Consider the following 20,928-nt stretch of genomic DNA (forward strand, 5'->3'; position numbering starts at 1 on the left):
AAACCCCCAAGACGCGCGTCCCGGGGTGATCTCCACGCTTGCTCCTGCCATTCGCAAGCGGGGGGCGGGCACCTGATACCAGGTGGGCAGCGCTGGGAAGGAAAGGCTTGGTAGGAAAGGCTGTTCCCTCCCTCCGGGGGGTCGCAGCCGCCGCCCTCGCGGCGCAGGCGGCAGGGGGCGGGTCGGGCCCGCCCTCAGCGCGCTCCGCGGCCCCGGCGGAAGGAGCGGCCCGGCCGCTCCCGCCCCTCCTCGCCGGCTGCTTCCGCCCGGTGTCAGCAGAGGCAGCGCCGGCCGCCGCCGTGCCGGGTGTCGGGGAGCCTGCGAACGGGGAAGGTACGTGCTGCAGCGGCCCGGCCCTGCCCTGCCCTCCCCTGCCTCCCCTGTCCCTGTGCCGGGTCCGAGAGCCGCCCCGAGCCCGTCGGCGCTCACCCCCCGCCGCTGTGCGGGGCTGACCCGGAGCCTCGCCCAGCAGGGAGGTGCCGCCAGCCCGGCTGTGTCGGGTGTCAGGTCTATATAGAGACCTGTTCCGCCGAATAATGCTGGTGATCTGTAGGCGTGCGGTTGAGGATGGGCTAACACATCCCATGCAGAAAGAAGCTCTTCGTACGTGTTCTCTTGACTTGTTTTGTCATGGAGGAGACTTCATGAAACGAGTTCTAAGTGGTGTCTCCTTTTCCAGGAAGTGATTGAAGTGATGCTATATGTAGTGGTTTTTTCTGCGTGTTAGCGCTTGTTCCTTTGAAGCATCTCTCGGAGCTGAGTGATGCTTGTTATTTTGGAGGCATGTTATAAAACAAGAAAGGAAGGAAAAGTCTGTGACCTGAAGGGCACATAAATAAGAAAAGATGAAAATAAGGTTATACATTCTTAGAAGTTAGACGTGAGATGAGATTTTTTTAAGTGGAAAAAAGCATCTTTTAGTAGAGGAGCTACTGGTTTGGAGAAGTAGAGAGACCCGCAGGCTCACACCCTCCTTCAGGAACCCTCTGTCTGTCAGGTTTGCTCTCACTGCTGGTCCCAGGGCATCATCACTGTCAGCACCCACCTTCTAGCCTGTATTTACTACACAAGAGAAGAGATGCCTGTGCCAGACGGGATGAGCAGCAGGTTCAGGAAGCAAGTAAATGCTAGCATGGAAATGTATGGTGAAAGAAATTAAGATAAGGGCTGTTTGAGGCATGACAGTTGTTGAGAGCTTTCTTACTGGTAAGTTTTTGTTGTGTTGCAAAAATGAAGAAACAGCTTCTTTTTTTGCAACTTAACTATAATATTAAAGCCTTGAATGGCTTGGATGATGCAGACTCTTATTTTTTTAGGTGTTGTATACTCCTGGCCCTCTGGGACCTTAGAATGACCAGTTAAGGTCTGAGAGTCCATCCACGTGGGCCCATCTCAGCATCTGGAAATGAATCTGTATTCTGTGTGTCTCAGAGACTAGAAGCCTTCAATTATTAATTGGGATTATTGCAGCTTCCTGTTTCGTTGTGACACTTGCTTATGATGTCAATGAGGGCAGTGGTCACACGTTTACAGACCTGGGTAAGCGACAACACTAAGACTTAATACTTTCCATCATGGAATTACTACAAGGATTGTATCAAAGCAGTCAAAGTCAGTGATTTTTTTATGAATATTGGACAGTGCCCTAAGCAGATGCCTGTGAAAAAGGCAAGCATGTATGATTCTACTTTACCTAGTCGCACTCTGTGAGTATCCATTCAGCTTGCAACAAAATGTAGTCCAGGAACTTTCTGGAGCATCTGTGCTGAGGTCTTAAAGATCCACTGTGGATTTCTCCATTGACTCATCCTTGCCTTTGATCCATGTGTAGCTCTAGTTTTCCAAGCATCCAGCCTCAAGTATTTCTGTGGGTCAAAAATCCACTAACTCACTAACTTCTGTTGGTTTTTGACACACTTTCTGCTACTTCTGTGTAGTATTTCCTACTTTTTAAATTAGAATAGACAGTGATGAATTATTACCCCTTTATCTACTTCGTTGGATTCACAAGGGCAATTGCAATAAATTGTGTATGGGTAATGGTAAAACAAAATTTCCAATATGACTGCCAAGCCAAAGAATTTACCAGTAAATTTGACAAGATTTACTCTAAAGCTTCTCCATTCTTGTTGTTTATTATAATGAGGTCACCTTGTCTGGAAAAAGGGGTGGTCCCCATTTTGGATGATGTCTAGGTTATTTTTGCTGAGTATTAGAATCAGAATTTCAAGGTTTCAACTTTAGAGCATGCTATGCATGCATTTGTACAGAAAATATGTTTGCAGGATGTGAAGAACAGGTAATTTTCACTTACTTAAATCAGGCATGCTCTTATTAGCAATATAACTATGTTTTTTCTGCTCCTGACAAACCACTGTGTAGCACTGAATTCCTAGTGAAATGTTTGACAACATCGGATTCCAGCTTACATGTTGAATGATGACATTTAAGTGTCTTGTGAGGCTTGTAAACAGGTTATACTGGAGGAAGTAAATTATTCTGGTAAAAGAATATTCATAATAGGAAAAAAGACGTGCTTAAAGAACAATTAAGCATGAAACAAATCAAAGTTTTCACACTGAATGCAAGCCTGACTAGTCAGTGGTGAAATGAATGAAAATGAAACTGCTTGTTTACCTCGTCGGGGTTGCACAACCACCTCATGTAGTGTGACAGTGCCTTGTTACCATATGTTAGGTAATCCTGATGTACCAGAACAATATCTAACCAGCGATGCTACAACTTCAAGTTTGGCAGGGTTTCTTTCAACATTATCCTGGTTTCTTTCCTCATTATCTTTGCTTCCTCCTGGTGCTACTATGCTGTTTTGCTTGGTTCTTTCCTTTTTCTATCTCATCTCCGGCTTCTGTTTAGATTCTGTTCCCGTTGTCCTTTGTTTAGACCAATTCTTTACTCAAATCTTTTGTTTTAAAAAAACCCAAAACACTCGTGATACAAACTTTTTGCAGAAGTCTGACTCCTCATATTTTACCTCCTGAAGGAAATTGTAACACCAGTTGGGAGTGAGTATCAGATGATAACTGGATTCTTATTTGAACCTGTGATGATCACAGGCTTTGTTCCTGTATGTATTCTTTCACAGTCAAGGGTTATCAGGATTTAGCAGAGTTATCTTGATGGGAGGAGCTGGGCCCTTGTGCAAAGTGCTGTAATAGAGTAACTTCAGGGGTTACTGGTGTGGTGAGGAACAAGCTGCAGTTTTCCCAGCATGGTGAATTGTCTTTGGATCCTCCTGTGACTAGAACTGTAAGTCTGTATGTCAGAGCACTGGCATATGCAGGCCTTCCTGCAGCACTGGTTCTTGGGGAAACCTTCTGGCCCCTGTACCACTGTGTCCAGCCTGGCTGTTCAATTCCCTGTCCTGTCCTCCTGATGAACAGAACCAGTGCTTCTTCTTGGGAAGGACTCGGACTCCAGGCCTCATATCAGCCGTACAGACAATTACATTGCTGTAGTGACTCGGAAAGGGGTCTAATGCTACCTGGTGTTATTCATATCTCCTGTTCATTGATTCTCCTACTTGACTTTCTTTGTACTTTGCGCAGAGCTCCATACAGTCTGCTTCTGTTTGTTTTCATGTCTCTGATTGGGGTGCCTTCCTAACGTGTTTAGGTGAGTGGATGAGTACTAGAATGTACTACTGCTGCAGGAAACATAAGGAGGAGTTGGTAACAGCAAGCACAGGTTGAGGGGTTACTGGAGAATGCAGCTGAGACTAGTAAGTTGGTCTACTTCGAGTAGATAGAATTTTGACTCATTCTTTTATGTCCTTGTTAGAAAGCAAGTAAACCAGCAGCAGCTGGAGAGCTAAGCTGAAGGAGGATAAACAGTTGATGTAAGAACATATGCAAGTTTAAATAATAAAAAAAGAAGAAGAAAGTGTTTTGAATTTGGAGCATATTTTAGGTTAAAGGAGAATAACTGACATGGAAACATGGAAGAAACAAAGAAATAAGGGATAGTTCCATAGGGAGATGTATGCTGAACAGCACAGGACAGGATGAGGGAAGCCAAATCAAGGGCAGTGTGGTGCTAGTTGTACTTGTGGACTTTTTTTTTTAAATTTGATATCTGCTTCTGGCTAGTATTCATTATGCTCTTTGAACTTTGCACTACTTGACAAGACAAAGGAAAGAATAGTGCTCTCCATGAACTAGTGAATCTTATTCCAATAGGAGGTAGAAAAGGAGTTATTGAACATAAGATGAAATAGAATTGCTTTTATCTGCTTTTGCCTGTTATTATTGCTGCTGAAAGATGGATTTCTTCAAATGCTTAACTTCTGGCAGCTGTGGTTTCAGTGAATATGTAGGTTGCCATTACTTTAAATTGTTGTATTTTTATGTTTCATTGAATGTTGGGCAGATAACCTGTATGACTTAAACAGCTGTCTAACAGAAATGTGGGACCTGTAGTTCTTTTGATGTAGGAGAAAGAGTGTAGAACGTATGGTTGAAGAGCCAAATAGTTTTTTTGGCCTTTTTTTCTTTCTTTTGAAAAGTTCTCATTTTCCCTGTGGATAGTAGGAGCCAAATGGTAAAGAAGCATCATCTTTGTTGAGTGAGCAAGTGGGTTTTTTTCAAACCCTTAGACCTCAAGCAAACTTATTTGCATATATATGTTTTCTCTCTCAGTACTGTTTTCAGTTTCTTCTTGTGCATCTGTCCTTGATAACCTGTCCCTTCACGGCTTTTGTTTTGCAATATATTTTGTTATTTCTCTCTCTCCTTTGAAGCAGTACCCTGTGAAAGGCCATGTCTTCTCCCCCATAATTCACATAACTGTTCACTTTTGAAAATGCTTTGGTTTGTGTGGTGATTTATGCTGAAGTTTAGAGACCATGGATGTTTCTTCTCTCTGTATCATAAGCATGATGGGTTCTTGTTCATGAAGTATAACATTCCCACCTCTAACTTCAGCCAAGTTTTAACCCAGTCTGTAATCATGGTGTTACTTTTCAGTTTTGCCCACTGCCTCCCAAAATACTGATGTTCACCATAATTCAAATAAACAAATTGCATACTTTGCAAACTTTACTGTATTTGTGACAATTTTGTCATGCTATCCATTCCAAACTGATTTATCTCCCTTTGACTTTCTAATGCAGTGGGCAGCTGGGAAAGTTTATTTACAAGATTCTCTTGACATGAGTCTTGTGTGTCTTTGAAATTTGTTGGTCAAGACATCTGGCGTATTTTTTTGGAAGAGACCTGGCGTAGTTTTTTTTTCCCTGGAAACCTTTCTTACGCTGTAGACATTGTACTTCAGCAGCAGCTTTTTATGTTCTTTCGCATAGATGCTCTATCTTTATTTTACTGAGGTTTTGCTAACATTGCAGTTTAGTCTCAGAATATAAAGTATATTTATTATACCCACATGTTATTCATGCCTACCACCTTCTGTTTATTCCTCTGTGAGATTTCAATTTTAAAAGCCCCAAGTTTTTTTTTCTGGGTCCAGTACTTTATTGCAGTATGGGGAGGGAAAGCTGTCTTTGAAAATTACTTCATTTCACCAGTAAATTTCAGTACTGTATGCAAATGAACTTTTTTTCCTTTGAGACTAAAAGATTTCCCAAAATCCCACTTTCTGTTCTGAAAATGCTTCATATTATGCCAAATTAAGCCAACCTATTTGTTTTCATGCAAATGAAACCACCATTACTTCCTCGAGTGGATTTGTTTCTTTGAGCAACAACTTTCTTGCTCATTTTATTTTAAGTGATGTGTGGTGATCTGTTTACCCACTGGTTTTCTGATCCCATATTGTTCCTTCCCATGTTCCCCTGTCCCTAGTCCTGGCCACTCCCTCAGGTTCTCCCTATGGGTTCCTGTACCCCAACTCCACCCATGTATCGCCCCTGAGAAAACCCCCCTGTGCCCGGACCATGAGGTCTCTCTGTCTCTGGGGATCACCGGGACAAGATGTAACCTTTAAAGGTCCTCTGAACCCCTCAGGGAGGGACCCTTCTCGCCTCCTTCGCCGTCACTGTGTTGTAGAGCTGATAGCTGGCCAGAGCAAGAGTGCGGGGCCGTCCGAAAAGGACTGCGGGAGGACAGAATGGCTGCCCTGCCCTACGCAGCCCCACTGAGCTCTCAGGGAAAGCTGCAGCTTGCTAAACTAAACCTAGCACTGCAACAGTGATGGACATTCTTAGCTTTATCATCAGGCCTGCATATTGACTGGGAAATTGGGAATTTGCTGGGAGCATAGCTACCACTTTCTTGTGATCTGTGGGATTCCCTACCTTAATTATGCTTATGAAGACACTTTAAGAAAAAACAAACCAAGACAAAAAACCTGAACTCTTTTGAGGTCATTTTCATGCTGGTAGCTCTTAACAGTTCACAAAGAGTTTGTGATCCTTTAGCTGTTTTGAAAAAGTGAAAGTTACCATCTCGGTGTGATTAAATAGAATGGCAGGACGTGATATGTAGGACCTCTTCCACTGTATCCTGAAATGTGTTTGATAAAACATACCCCACTTTTGGGATGTCATGTCTTTATTCTTTTGGGTACATTTGTATTGGCTGGTATTGTGTAAAGCCTCAGGGAACCTTGGCCGCACCAGTGTAGCTTTCTCAGGGTTTCCTTTACATTTGCTATGACTCCAGCGCTCAGTGTTTCTAACCAAGTGTTAAACTGCAACAGCAAATGGAGGAGCTTTGATCTAGCTGGTAATAAAGGACATGGACTTTGCTCTTGGAGCACTGGGCTAGCATAACTGGGGTTTTGTGACATTTGTTAAACTGAGCTCTGTGATTGCCAAAGGAGAAAGAGACCAGGCATCAAACTTAGAGCGTTGTTGCCAGAACTGCAGTGAAACATCAGATCTGCGTGCTGAGTGTTGAGTACTGTAGACCAGCAGTTGACGTTTTCAGAGGTGTGACTACTTTCATAAAGGTTGCCATTGTGCCTGATCCCTGTGGAAGTCTTTAATTTGCTATTTCACCCTCTTGAGAGTAGTGGGGAAGTCAAGGGCAAGAGTACTGTAGTAGTTCTATTACGATAATTAACAGGAGTTCCATTTTTTTTTTTTTTAGTCATTAGTACATGCCAAAATTCTCAAAGCTAAAACTTGCAGTGACATATAAAGATTGGTTAAAAGTTATGGTGGGCCTTCTAATCCATTTCCCCAGGGTTTTGATCATCCTGTCTGTTGAATAATTTTGTGCCAGACCAATGTATCATTGTGGAATCTGAAAATGTTTTCTGATTTCTTGATTCCCTAACTCCAAAATTCCTTCGAATTATTCATTTCAGAGGAAAGCACCTTTTTGGAACAAGGTTGGTGGGGGATCTGTTACTGATTCGAGTTCTCAAATGGACCTTTCCAAACCAACAATTTTTTGATTTGTGAGTCCTGTCCTGTTTTGATGAAAAGCTATCTCAAAAATTTGTTTTAAAATGTTTGGCAATGACAAGGACCACTTGGCCAGTACAAAATGGATACCCAGAAGTTATTTTCCCTGTGTCCCTAACACTGACACTGTGTGCACTTTCTTGGTTGTTGCTGCAAGGTTATTAATGGTAATAAAATCCAAATTTTATGGTGTTACAAAGGTTTTGCAGGTAGGTCCAGATCTTAAAACTGGGTTTCTCCCTCCTTAGGTCTTTGCACTGTCCCCTATGCGTTGTCTCTGAACAAGGCTCAGAACTGAGGAGTGATTCCAGTTTTCATTCTGTACTTCAGCTTTTTATTGTTACAACCCTAAACATGAGTAAACTGTGCCCCATTTCCATGTGTTTCACTGATATTTTTGTACAGTCATCAGTGAAATTCTCCCAGCTGTTTTACTCCTTGAGGGAGGGGCATGGAGGGAATGACACAGGAACAAAACAAATTGAAGGCATCTTATTGCTAGGTCATCAAGTGATTACTGAAAACATGGCCTCCTAATTACTTCACTGGTTTTAGAGGAAAGCAGTTTTATTTTGTATAACTGTGTTGCTTCGTTTGATGCATCCATAGTGTTAATTTTTAGCTTTGTTCATTTTTACAAATAATGCCTAACAGTTTTTATTTATTAATTCAGAGCTAGTGTAAAAGGGACTTGTATATGACTTTGACAGAGAATTGTACTGGAAAATACGATGAAGAAATGTTTCATTTTTATGTGCTACTGGCTGCTGCTGCTGCTTTTCTTACACAGAATTGGTCAAGATTTGTGACTGATGTCACAACAGCTTGCAAAGTCTTTGGCCTGTGTTTATTGTTTTCCCTGAGAAAATCTGGCATCCATAGTTTGTAGTTTGTCCAGATAAATCTTTGATGAGATCTGGGCATCATGTGTCATGTCGTACCTCATCTCTCACATCGCGTAATCTCCACTTCTCTTGTTCCTCTTTGCCGTTTTTTTTTACCAGGTCAGTCAGTCTGTCCCTTTCTAGTTCCTAGCTATGAGCATCTAAGTTTCAGTCTGCAAATTGAAGAGCTTACGTCAGGTCTGGATGAGTCTCCTCTGGGAATAATGTAGAAGTTGTCAGAGCCTAGTGTAGAAGGCAGCTGAGGGAATCTTGCTGTTTTTGCAGTTACTCTTTTGCATTGTAGTGTTGAATTCAGTCACATACAATTATCTATTACAGCAGGGTTTCTTTTTTTATTTAAGCTGGTACAGCTAATTGATAGAATACATCTACTTAAGTTTCCTGTATTTTTGGGGGACTTGTCTAGTTTAGATTCATTTTCTCTGACCTAAATACTTAGTTATTGTCATGTACTGTGTTCATGAAATTCTGCATTTACTAAGGTACTAGAAAAATTGTTGGAGATCTTTGTTATACCTCCTGCTTTATTTTTTTCTGCTGTTTTAGAGCCAAGGGAATTGTAAACTGTTGATTTATGGAAGACTCTGGAGAAAATTTAGTCCATCTTTCTCTTGAGATCAAAATTACTGTTTTGTCCAGCTGAGCCTTAAAAACCTCCAGGAGAGGTTCTGCTGCCTTCCTAGCGATCTTCCATTGCCTTCTTAGCAATTAATTTTTTTGTGATGCCTTTAAGTGTCGAGACACAACTTGTGGCTGTTGCCTCTTGTTTTTACCATCTTCCATTGCAGATAAAGGTTTGGCTATGCTGCTTTTGCAGGTCTCTTTCAGATGGCTCTAGGTTGCTATCTGATTACAGCATGGGAGACTGAAAAAGCACAGTTCATAAAGCTTTTCCTCTAAGGCTCTAGCCTAGTTGCTTGCTTGACCCTTCCAAGTTTCCCTGTGTTCTTGACCTGGTGGGGTGAACACAGCTGGGCTAAGTGTTGCAGGTATGTTTCTGATGAAAATGCTGAGTTTTATAGGCTCCAGTATTGACTCAAGATTACTTGATAGCTGGCAGACAGTAGTTGGTTATCATTTAAGCTTGTTCAGTTACTTTTCAAACTGTGCAAGTCAGTTTATTCAGCCTGCATTTCCTTGGCCTAGGAAGGAGAATGCAGTGGGAGATAGTGCCAAAATTCTTAATAAGGCAGCGTGCTTTACATTTATGTATTTTCTTTCATTTTTGTAGCCAGGTATTTTATCATTGAGGGCAATTGCGTTGCTTGAGCATGATCTGCTGTTGGCAGACTGGTCTCTTATTCTGTATTAACATCTTTTCCTTTATGTGATTAGAGGAACTTACACAGTACATGCTCCTGTGATTTTACCTGTGGACTCAGCTGAGCCAGATAAGCCTGTAGTGCCTTGGGTGCTCCTTCTTGCCTTTTCTGATGGAAAATGGCTGTGATTTTAAATACCTTTTCTTCTTAACCGTCAAGACCTCCCCTGATTTACAGTGGTTTTTGATAAACAGCATCCTTACAATTGGCACTTTTTGGTGTATCTAGTCCACTCTCATGAATTTACATACATCCAACTTTATAGGTTATCCCCAAGATGTATCCCTAAGATGCAGGTCCTTTCTCAAAAAGATCAAAGCAGGTCAGGTTGCTGAAAGCATTGTCCAGTTGGAGGTTGTCTGCCTTTCTGGGTAACTTTCATTATTTAATAGTTCTAATTGTGCATGTGGGGAAAACCTTTGTTATTGGAATTTCCTTCACTGCAAGTTTTGACTGTTTTTCCTTGTCCTTTGGACATATGTCACATGCTTCAGCATACATATCTTTTAGTTGGCTTTCTCCAGTATATTGATGTCTTGCTTGTATGAGGAGTCCAACACTGGATGGAGTAGTCCAGTCTTTCCAATGCCAAGCGGCAGAAAATGAACATGTCCAAAGATGTGCAGGCTACTCCTTGTGTAGCCTTGTACACACTTGGGCTTGATGGTTGCAGGGGCTCACTACTGACTCTTTTCAGCTTGTTAATCATTCGTGTCTTTTTTTGGAAAGCCACTTCCTAGCTTTTGAGCCCCCAGCCTGTGTTGCTGCATTGGGTTACTGAACTTTTGGTGCAGGACTTTCCATTTGCCCCTGGCTTTCATGTAGTTCCCACCTTTCCAGCCTGTCAGGGTCCATTTGGATAGCAGCCTTGCCCTCCAGTGTTTCAGTTGGTTTGTCTTCCTCCCCCTGACATTTCGCATGAACCTCCTGAGAGTGGCTCCTGTCCTTTGTGCAGGTGTTCAGGGGAGACATTGAACATTATTGCCCAGTACTGATCCTTGAAAGACATTGCTGGTACGTTAATGGTTGTTTCATGTTCTTGGGTACAACTCTGAGTGGGATTTTTTTTTTTTTATAACTTTCTGTGAACTGAGTTTGACTGGCCTAGAGCTCCCTGCACACTCTAACACGGGCATGGTGGTTGCCTTTTTTTGCAGTTTGCAGACACGTTTCCCAATCATAGAATCGTTAAGGTTGGAACAGGGCTCTAACATTATTGAGTCTGACTGTTGACCCAGCACTTCCAGGTTCATCGCTAAACCGTGTCCCCAAGGGCCACACCTACACATTTTTTGAATGCTTCCAAGAATAGTGATTCCACCACTCTCCTGGATAGCTTTTTCCAATGTCATTGCGATGTATCAGAAGGGATAGAGAGTGACCTCACAGTAGCCTTGTCCATGGACACCTTGGGGTGTGTCTCTTATGATTTTGTGGAGCCTTGTATGTCAAATCTGCTGCAGTGGTCCTTTCGCCTTTATTTTGGTTTCACCACTGTTTTATGCAACTTACCTTTGCCCTTGTGGCTACCATTGCATCTTTCACTTCAGCATCATGCTTCAGATTAGGTACACCAACCTGTTTGTCCTGTCTTGGGATCAAATAGTTTATATGCCAAATATCAATTTACTTACTCTGATTACATTATGTGGTGCTAGTCTGAGTTTGTGATAATTCTTTCATTGAACACTCTTTTAGTGCAGATCAAATTTTGTTATTTCCAAGTTATCTTTAAAGCAAAATGTCAAGTCCAAGTAATAGTGTAGGATGGAGCAGTTAAAATATATTATCAGGAAAGATGCATAAATAATTAGCACAATGTTTGCAAAGTTCACTTAGCTTTATTATCAGCATTTTACTTTGGGGTCAGTTGAACCAAAGAGGAAAAGAATTGATCATGTGGCAGAGGTAATCTGCTCTTTGTGGATAACTCTGTTTCCAGATATTCCTGTCTGAAAAAATGACTATAGGTGGCTTCTGGATCAGTAGTGAGACACCTAAATATATGTGTTGGTTTTCAGGTGCAAGTGTATGTCTTCCTATGTTTTTACTATAGGCTCTGCTAACCAGGATAGGATTTTTCTACTCCTGAGGTGGCAACCAAGAAGCTGATCCCATGATTACTCCCCTAATCTGTCCATGTATTGCCACCTAAGTCTTTGTATCCTGTAATAGGAGTTTTTCTGGTAGACGCCTACATTTAAGGGTGTGTTAATCTAGAGCTAAAGCCCTGTGAATCGAAACCCGTATTTCTGTATTCTAACAGAAGTTTTGATACTAGATTAAGCACTCTTGACAGAAGCTGAATTTCTTGTAATACTGTTCCTGCATGTGTTTAGAGAATTTAAGTGCAGGGGTTGAAGAGAATGAAGAAAATATTGTTTGGGATGTAATAAGGTCTGATTTCCTAGGTAGTTGCATCTCTTTGAGTTTTGTTACTTTTCTCTGTGATAACTCATGAAACTCCAACCAGTCAAATTTGTCCTTCTGTCTCCTCAACATTCTTGGAGCTGCTGTGGCACAAAATGTGCCCTCTCTGCAGGCTGACAGAGCCAGTAGGGACCTCATCTCTCGAGGCCTCTACCTGTTAAATTTGTTTGGAAATTGATAGACCATCTTAAGATATTTCTAGGGGAAATGAAGTCAATTTGTGCCAAAGATAGATGCCTGTAATGGAAATACTGTTCTTCAAAGCTTCATTTAGGAAGAAGGAGATACAGAGGTATTTTTAGCTATTACTGATTTCATCTTGAAACAGGTCTGAATAGTATTCTGGGAGTATATCCACTATCTTTTCCCTGTTTTTCTCTTCTGTCCATTTTTATTACCAAAGGCCATAAAGTCACAAATTAAAATCCTAACAATAAGTATATAAAAATCCCTCAGATATTACATAAAGCTAGTACAAAGAAGCCTTTTGGAATTGTCTCAGATGGGCAGTTTTTGAGATAACAATTTCTTCTTTAGTGTGCAGTCTTCCTTTCAGGTACTGCAACACTGTGTGTTTTTGAAATTAGAAGTTAAGTTAAAAACTGGACTAAAGCTACCACAACAGGTTTGTGTGAACCTGAAAATCCTACCACTCCAGTCCAAAATGTATTGCTGAGTTTTCTTTTCTCATTGCTTAACTTCTGACCTTAACATTGCAAATACTTCTTTTGAATGAAGAGTTGTCAGTGGGATGTCCATTTAGATTTGTTCTGTGAAATCAATTCAAAATGAAAATGAGCAACAGATTTTATTGGTTCGTGATCAGAAACTTTGTCCAAAACCTACTTTCTTGGGTAAGATCTAGTTACTTTTGCTTCTGGGATTGTAAACACCTCAGAAAAGGGGTGACATCTTAATGTTTACTGTGGTTGTTGGTGTAACTGGATTTTTTTGTTGGAACTGCTCTTGGTTTCTTTCAGCTTTTAATAATGAAGAAAATAAAAGCAGGGATAATGCATTAAAAATATATACCTCTTTATAGCTTGACAAAATTTACTTTACTTACATTTCAATCTCTGTAAATTAGATAATAACATGGCAAACAATGAAGCAGTGAAGGTGTCTCCATTATCATTAAAAGAACTTCTTTTGGGCGGGGGGATGTGGGGGAAGTAGGCGGGTGGGGGTACAAGGTTGCATCCAGAGAATTGTGCTGTAATTGACAGTATTAAAGAACACTTCTCCCTTCCCTCCAGAAGTGTTTTCCATTTGTACTATATTCAGTTTTTTTCAAGGTGGTACTTGTTAGTTCAAAACAAAACATTTTCTGTCTTTTCTGCCTTGGCTGTTCTTTACCTTAAACCTTTCAAAACCCCAGATTAAAACTGGGGAAAGTAAGGAAATCTTGTTTCTTCAAGTGTACTTTTCTAATATTGTCAAGTGTCATTACTTAAAATTTCAGTCAGATCTGTTCCTTTTAAGTTGTGTAGCACTGAGAAGTTTCCAGTGGCTATTTGTGAGGGTAGTGCCCCCCGCCTAATGATGCTGCAGACCCTGTATGTATTTTAGGCTTTGGTTTACATGCCTGAGATTTCAAAAATTGACTAGGAAATAGAATTTGTATCCTTGTACTTAAAAATGAATGGTCCTTTTTCACTAAGCAAAAGTAGTTGAAAGGCCTAATGTTATTTTTAACTTTGCTTTTGATGGTTAAGGGTCATGGTGTTATGCTACAATATCCAGTTTTATTACAAGGCACACAGAACTTGCAAAGACATTCATGCACTAATTCTGTTTGTTTGGCATTTTTTCATTTGTTTGCCTTCAAGTATGTTTCAGATGAATCTTTTCAGTGGACAGCATGAGCAAGAAATTTAAAACTATTTACCTTTAAGGTAGTATAGAGGTTATTTTCCAGTTCATCATTCTGTATTTCTGTGACAGAAACTGAAAGATGCTTTCTCTCAGACAGTAGTAACAGGTATCAACTTCTGCAGCCCCTTCAGACATCAAATACTGAACTGGGCCTCAGTTTTCTGGATATGACAGCTGTTTGGGGGTGGGGTGGTTTGTCTGGGTTTTTTTGCAATTATTCTGTGGAAAGGTAAAATAGCAAAGAGACAACTCTGTAAGTATTGACCTGTTATAACAGTATCTTGTTCTGCTTAACAGCAAACATGAGGTCGGGGTCAGAAGAGCCAGTCCCCTTGCACGAAGAATTTATCTACTGTTGTGGAGCTGCTACCCATGTCTTGAAGTGTGGGCCCTGGAAAGACCTCTCAAAAGATGAAAGTAAAAATCTACCCAGGCTCTTGTTCATGATTATTCCTGGTAAGGGTCTTTTTTTGTTTAAGTCGAGAAGTTTGTTGATTGAAAAGGGTATGTCTGGTTTCATGTTCAAAAATCCCACTATGTAAGTGGTAGATTTTGGCTCATGCACATGGCCAAAAAATCAATAATATTGCAATGGTGAAATTTCTTTGTTACATTTGATTACTACTGCTACCTTTATTTGTAACAGTGCCAGAAGGCAGTACTGAGAAATTAGGATGTCTTACTCATCTTCTTGATGGTGGTGGTTTACTGAGAGCATTGTGAGTTTTTGTTTGTTTGTTTTCATTGCTCTTCTTCCATTTATCTCTTGCACCTTGAAGTGTTACTTCAATGTCAGCTGTGTGCCAACTGAAAGATGAAAGTTACAGTATTTGAGGAAAAATTCTAGATCCAATTGTTTCTTTAACTTGTTGGTTTTTAATAGTAAAAGTTTTTTAACTTAGATTTTTGCACATGAATTTTTATGCTGACCCTCTTGAACTCAGTGAGTACTGTACAGTTCTTCGCTGTATTTAAATGTGGCTGTTTTAAAATGAGAGCTCTAAGCTTGCATTTAGCATATGTTAAAATTAAAGGAGAAGTCCTAATTTCATTGAAGTCTGCCAAAGAACTGTAGGAATTGTCTTTAACAAAAGTAGAGCTTGAGCCCACTCAAGCACAGATATTGTGACTCTTTCACTGCCTTACAGTTTGCAGATTTCTAATGCTTTCTATAGTTTATTTGAATGTACCGGGTACTGTTGTTGTTTCCCCCAGAATCAGCAGTGCAAATGATGACTTTTCTGATTATCCACAACTTTGGCTCACTGTTAGCGTACCTCGTTACTCTTTATGGGATTATGTGTATCTTGGTCTTTACTTAGTGGTGAAAGAGAACACAGGTTCAAATTTTCAGGGGTTTTTTTACAGTGTTTTAGAAGGTCCATGGAATATTTTATGTTAGTTTCCTTGGGCATGGTGATTTTATGCCCTTGCCTCCTGGAGTTGAATAATAACTTTTAACCCAGTGACAGTGAAGTTTAAATTCTTTCCTTAACTGAAAAGAATAAGCCTTCAATGAGTACATCTTGTTCCTGTTTTGTGGGGAATAACCTTTTAAACCAAATACACTATGCAATATCTCTTTAGTACCTCTCTGGAGGTACAAGCCTGATTTCATGCTTTTCAATTGCTGCTTTTTCTCAGTTAAGGCATTTGTGGAGGGTTTAATTGAACAGCTAAGTTTTGAGTTTCTTTTTCCCACAAGTTCTGGAGTTTTCACCTGTATTCAGGTTGATACCTTCTGTTTGGGTTGATAGTAGAGTCTGTAACAAGAATAAATCTGTAAAGCTAAATTATATCAGTAGAAAGATATGTAGAGGAAGAACACGATAGTCAAACATTTGCATCCAAGGCACGTTGCCTCTACAAGGCACGTAAGTTATTTTGCTCAAAATGTACCAAATCACATACATTGCATGGTCTCTATATTCATGATAGGAAATTTTTAATGCGAGAAAATGTGTTGGCAGGGCTACATGGAGTTTACTTCCTGCAGAACAGTTCTGTGAAGACTCTTTAATAACATCTTAACTAGACAGGTATTCAGAAATAGACATCAGTGAAATACTCAATGTGCTTCCTGTCATAGTCTTCAGACTTTTGCAAGCAGCTGATTTATGGTTTTGCTCTTATTTCAGAATTATGCTGGTAACAAACTAGAAGTTCTCTCACTGAGGAAACAATTTAAAACCACAGCAACCACTATAATGCTATCCTCACTTTAGGTGCCCAGATTCAGTAGTGAATCAAGTTACCCGAGCTTCTTGCTGTGCCTGGCAAGGAGCTGAATGGGACCTGGCATAACAAAGTGCAGTTTTGCTTCCCATAAAATAAATGGTGGGTTTTTTTACTACTGTTACAGGCCTCATTTTTAGCCTTCAAGGGAAGGCTTATCTGCCAGCGCGAAAAACACAGCCTTAGGAGAGACCCAAACATTTGGGTCATTTGGAAACATGTTAGTGTACCTAAACAGTCAGGATTAGAGAGCATTCCCCTTGTGCTTTTGCAACTTCCCGAGTATGAAACGTGGAGCCCGTCTGGAGTCCAGCAATTTTCACACTTGAAAGGCATGTATCCCTGGTTGAGATTCTTTATGGAATGAGGGGCGAAAGGACAGCTTGGTACACAAGTCAAGGAAAGCAATATCCAGACAAGGGCAGCTCTGGCTTAAAAAAAGAGAGTATGCACAGCCAAGCATTGAGTGATCTGAACTGAAAGTGGTTAGTCCTGCTGCATGTGTTACTCTGTTCTGTGTATTAAACTGCTCTGGTACATAGTTTTCCAGTTCTAATGAAATTCAGGCATATGATGTTGTTAATATGTAGTCAGGCCAAACAGTTGTGGGTGGGTATTGAGAAGGATGACAAAATTCTCAGCTTCTGCTGGAATCGACTTGTTGGAGGAGATTTGAGAATAAATCCTGTATATTTATTTTCATTTTGTGTTTTAATTCTGTTACTTCAGAACAGGGAGGATTCCTCTCTCCAACTTAGCCTTTTCCCTCTCCCCGCTTTTTAAAAAAAGTAACTCTAAAACATTCTTCTACTCTGAAATCAATGGCAAAATTCCCATTGACTTCTTGAAATGAGGCAGGATTCTGCCTCCTGAGAACTGATAGGTCACTGTGCTTGAAGCACTTGGAATACAGAACATGCAGCAGAGTTTAGTCTCATATAACTGCAACAAGTGCATGTTTTTTTATTAGTGGCAGTCTGTGTGAACTTATAATTTTAATAAAGCTTGCCTGTATTAGTTGAAATGTTTAATACACACTTTTTTTGTTTCATAACATTTTTTTCTTGTGTCCACAAAACCTCTGAATAGGAGTAATAATGTGTTTACTACGGTAATAACTATGTAGAAGGTCAAATTTTTCCTCAGTCCAGAATATATGCATATATTTGTTTGACTTTCTTAATATGAATTCCTTTCTATTAAAATTGATGAGATTTGCTCATGAGAATAACATTAAATGTGTACAGTTGAAGGATCAGGTGCATGGTTTTCTGGAAATGTAGTTGTTATGGAAAGGAGAGAAATTTACTGTTTTTCCTCTTGGGTCCTAAAGGACTGTTTTCCCTTTTACAGTGTTTGTTTAGTGTAAAATTAGCAGTGAAATACAAAATCTACTACAGCAATATTTAACATTGCTCGTGTTCATTGAAAACTAGAATCCACAGAGTGTAATGGAATTTTTTTTTTCTGTTTTAATAGTATCTATTTGTGCCTGTTTATTTATGAAACATTTAGCCTTGTAAATAAATACTCTACAAATTTGAAAACCACTGTGCTGTTTAGCTCATGGCATTTCACTTTTCATCAAACTTTTTCTTGCATTTCATTGCGTTGGGATACTGTCGCGGGTTCGGTTTGTTCCCGGGCGGAAACACTAATTTAGTGTAGTGGTTTGGTCCAAAATACTCATTACTGTTTATCTGCTGTGAGATAAGAGTTAGGAGAAATGCAAAACAGGCACTAAACTTGAAAGAATATAAAGAAGTTTATTAACAGACCTAAAAGAAGAAGGAAAAAAAATTATACCACCTTCAGAACTCTCCTCCTCCCCCCACCTTCTTCCCTTCTCCCACTGACAATGTGAAAAGACAACCCTTAAGATGTTCAGTTTGTTTACCACTTCCATAATAACCTTGTTCAGTCCATTTAGAAAGAGAAGTCTCTTCTTGCTCATGCTATGAAAACATTATCACAACGAGACAGCCACCCACTTCCAAATATTGTTCAGTCCATTTAGGAAGAGGAGTCTCTCTGCCTGCGTGTGAGTCCTTTCCCCCGACTTGCAGCTTTTCCCGCAACTGCTTTCGAGGGTCTACTCTTGAAGTTTTCTGGGGTACAATTTTAAGGTTGAGCCGTTCAGAAACAAAAACAGAGGCCCTTCTCCTTCCCTGGGAGCAAAGGGTCTTCATCATCTTCATCGTTAGGACTATCTCTGGGAGCATCTTTAGGAACTGAGGTTTTCTCCTTTCCCATTTGAAGCAAAAGTCCTCATCTGGTTCATCTCTACGGACTGAGGTTTTCTCCTTTCCTGTTTGGAGCAAAAGTCCTCATCTGGTTCATCTCTCTCTGTTCAAACTTCTCATGAAATTACAGCTGCGTCAGCATCTGCCCATCTCAGCGCAGGTGCTTTTGCTCACGAGTTGAACACTCCACCCCCCATATCTTCATGAAATTACAACAGGATACTCTGATATATCATAGCTTCACAACAGAATTTCAGCTTTAAGCATCTCCTCTCTCTCTTCCCTCAGGTTTTCAGCTCTTCACAGCAATAAAAGGGTTACTCTCACCTCGGCCTTGCAGCTTTGCAGCTGGAATGTTGAATTTTTCTTATCGCAGTGGAGAGGGGGGAGAGCCGAGCCGCTCCGGCTGCCCACAGCAAGGCAGTGGGGGGGGGTTCCATGGCTGGAACAGGTCCATGGCTCCAGGATGGCCGTGGCCCGGCCCGGCCTGGCCCAAGCAGGGCCTGGCCGGGCCCGCTGGCCCCCACACGGGGCCCGCAGCCACCTGTCCCAGTGCCGGAAACGAGAGAGAGCTTGGAGGGGGAGTTTGCTTATTCTTAAATGTGGATCACAGAGGTGATCACAACTTTAAGTGGCTTAGAGAATTGTCCATATTCAAACTGGCCAGCTGATAGGTTCTGTCAGTTCCCAGAGGAAACTGTAAGCACTCCTTAGCAAGGACGTCCCTTCCGGGACTACGCTTGCTAACCTATGACAGATACCTTTGTCCCAGGCTTCCTAATTTGTGTTACCATTGCTGTAAACAAGGCAATTTTGCAATTTACAGTCTTGTACTTGGGAAGCATATATAATGTAAATAACATTTTTTGTGATAATTATGTTACACAAGTTTCATTCATTATTATACAGAAATAATTTCAGAATCTGGTTCTCTGGCCTGCATGCAGAGTACTCCCTGTGCTTTGCCAAGTTTCTTGATCCGCCTCTTTGCAGTTGGATCACTGCTGAGTTTTTGGATCATCTTATTGCTTTACCAACTCATGCTGTCACTTGGTGATGTTTAAGAGCTATGAGGATTTAAACAGACACTTTTTTCAAGTATAAAGATCTTTCTTCTGAGCTAATTCTCTGAGTCAAGAATTGCTTACGCACAACAGAAAGCGAGGACTTGGATTCTCATCTCCTCCTAGGGGTAGTTACATGTACTTATATCGACTACACTGTTTCACTTGAAGACTGCTGACATGTTTTTCACCAGTGAAAACAGTGCTAACAGTTTTCCTGGATTATGACAAGTATTTAGTATGTTCTCTCTTGAGATGAGACTTCCTGTTAGTTTTAAAATCTTTAAAGTTCCATTTTTGACTGTCACAGGGACTCTGAAAAGCTTTCAGTACATTATCTGGCTTTGTCTTCACCTGCTGTTTACTTAACAGTCATCACCCTCAACATTTGCATAAGAAAAGTTATAATAAGAATCACTATGTAATAATACTTTGCAACAGCACTAATTATATAGCCCTGAAGCTTAGTTCCTTTGTATTTTGTTGTTTTGACTCCCACCAAACCAGCATTTTGAAAGTTAATAATCATTCACTCTGCTCAGCAGTTACTGGAATAAATTGTTCTTCAGAGGGTCTACTGTCACCACCGAGACCAAGGGGTAAAAGAATCTATTTCCTCATTCTGCAAACTGTAAAGCATATTTAATTCTCTTCAGTTTTGTTTTAGTTTACACAAAATTTATGTGACTAGACGCGCTTGTTGGTACATAACCTTTCTGTTGTAACTTGGTCTGCAACAACTAAATTGGATCTAGTAAGGACCCTCAGTATCAGCAGATGAGGTTGCAGTGTGTAGCTTCTGGCAACCTTAGCCAGGATATAATCTGGAATGCTGTATGGAGTCTTGGCACCTCACATGGATGAATCAGAATTGTTTATGAGAAGCAAAATCTGATTTTGGTGCCAAGACCATTGAGTTACTCAGGGAAGGTACTTTATCTTCTCAGACACTACTTTCCAAGTCAGCAGCCAGGGTCTCCTTCCCCAGGACATAGCAGTGTTCACAATTTGCCTTTGGAATGCAACTGGAGGAAAGGGAATGTAGCTGGCAGTGGACAGGCAGGTTAAGAGGAAAAATGATTTCTAACCTCCTGGGCAAGGGGACTGCTAAGTTCTGGGTCATGCATGTTTTGTGCCTACAGTCACTGAATGAGCTTCAGCAACAATTCTATGAACAAAGTTAAGAACCTGTTCTGTCTGAATGCATTAGACAGTTTTTTCTTCTTTCTAGTTTTGTGGTTGGTTGTTTTTTGGGGTTTTTTTTGAAAGAATAGTACCAGAGCAGCATCTAGGAAAAAAGTCTGTCCTCATGTATTACCTCTGCAGTTCTGTCACTATCAGCAGGATTATGAGAGCTCTCATGAACTTTGGTTTGGTTTTGTTTCTTTGTTTGCTTTTTGCTTGGTGGGGTTTTTTGGTTTGTTTTTTTTTGGGGGGGGGGGAGGGGCTTTTTTGGGGGTGATCAGGCTG

The 20,928-nt window shown here is 40.7% G+C and overlaps 1 protein-coding gene across 2 annotated transcripts in view; it reads left to right on the top strand.

The window, feature by feature from the left end:
* The first annotated feature begins 210 nt into the window (after positions 1-210).
* The window catches only part of LDAH (lipid droplet associated hydrolase), a 113,886-nt gene continuing 93,168 nt past the window's right edge, over positions 211-20,928 (top strand). Inside the window, exons 1-2 of one of the 2 annotated variants that reach the window (XM_042032882.1) lie at positions 211-333; positions 14,214-14,372. In XM_042032882.1, the coding sequence (XP_041888816.1) occupies positions 14,219-14,372 (154 nt within the window). In that variant the 5' untranslated portion in view covers positions 211-333; positions 14,214-14,218. The remainder of the gene's footprint in view (positions 334-14,213; positions 14,373-20,928) is intronic. The other variant, XM_042032881.1, reaches the window with a different exon arrangement.

This window comes from Corvus kubaryi, unplaced genomic scaffold (assembly GCF_017639235.1).
Source record: "Corvus kubaryi isolate FWS band 111438036 unplaced genomic scaffold, C.kubaryi_AGA036_p1.0 37354, whole genome shotgun sequence".
Taxonomy (NCBI): Eukaryota; Metazoa; Chordata; class Aves; order Passeriformes; family Corvidae; genus Corvus; species Corvus kubaryi.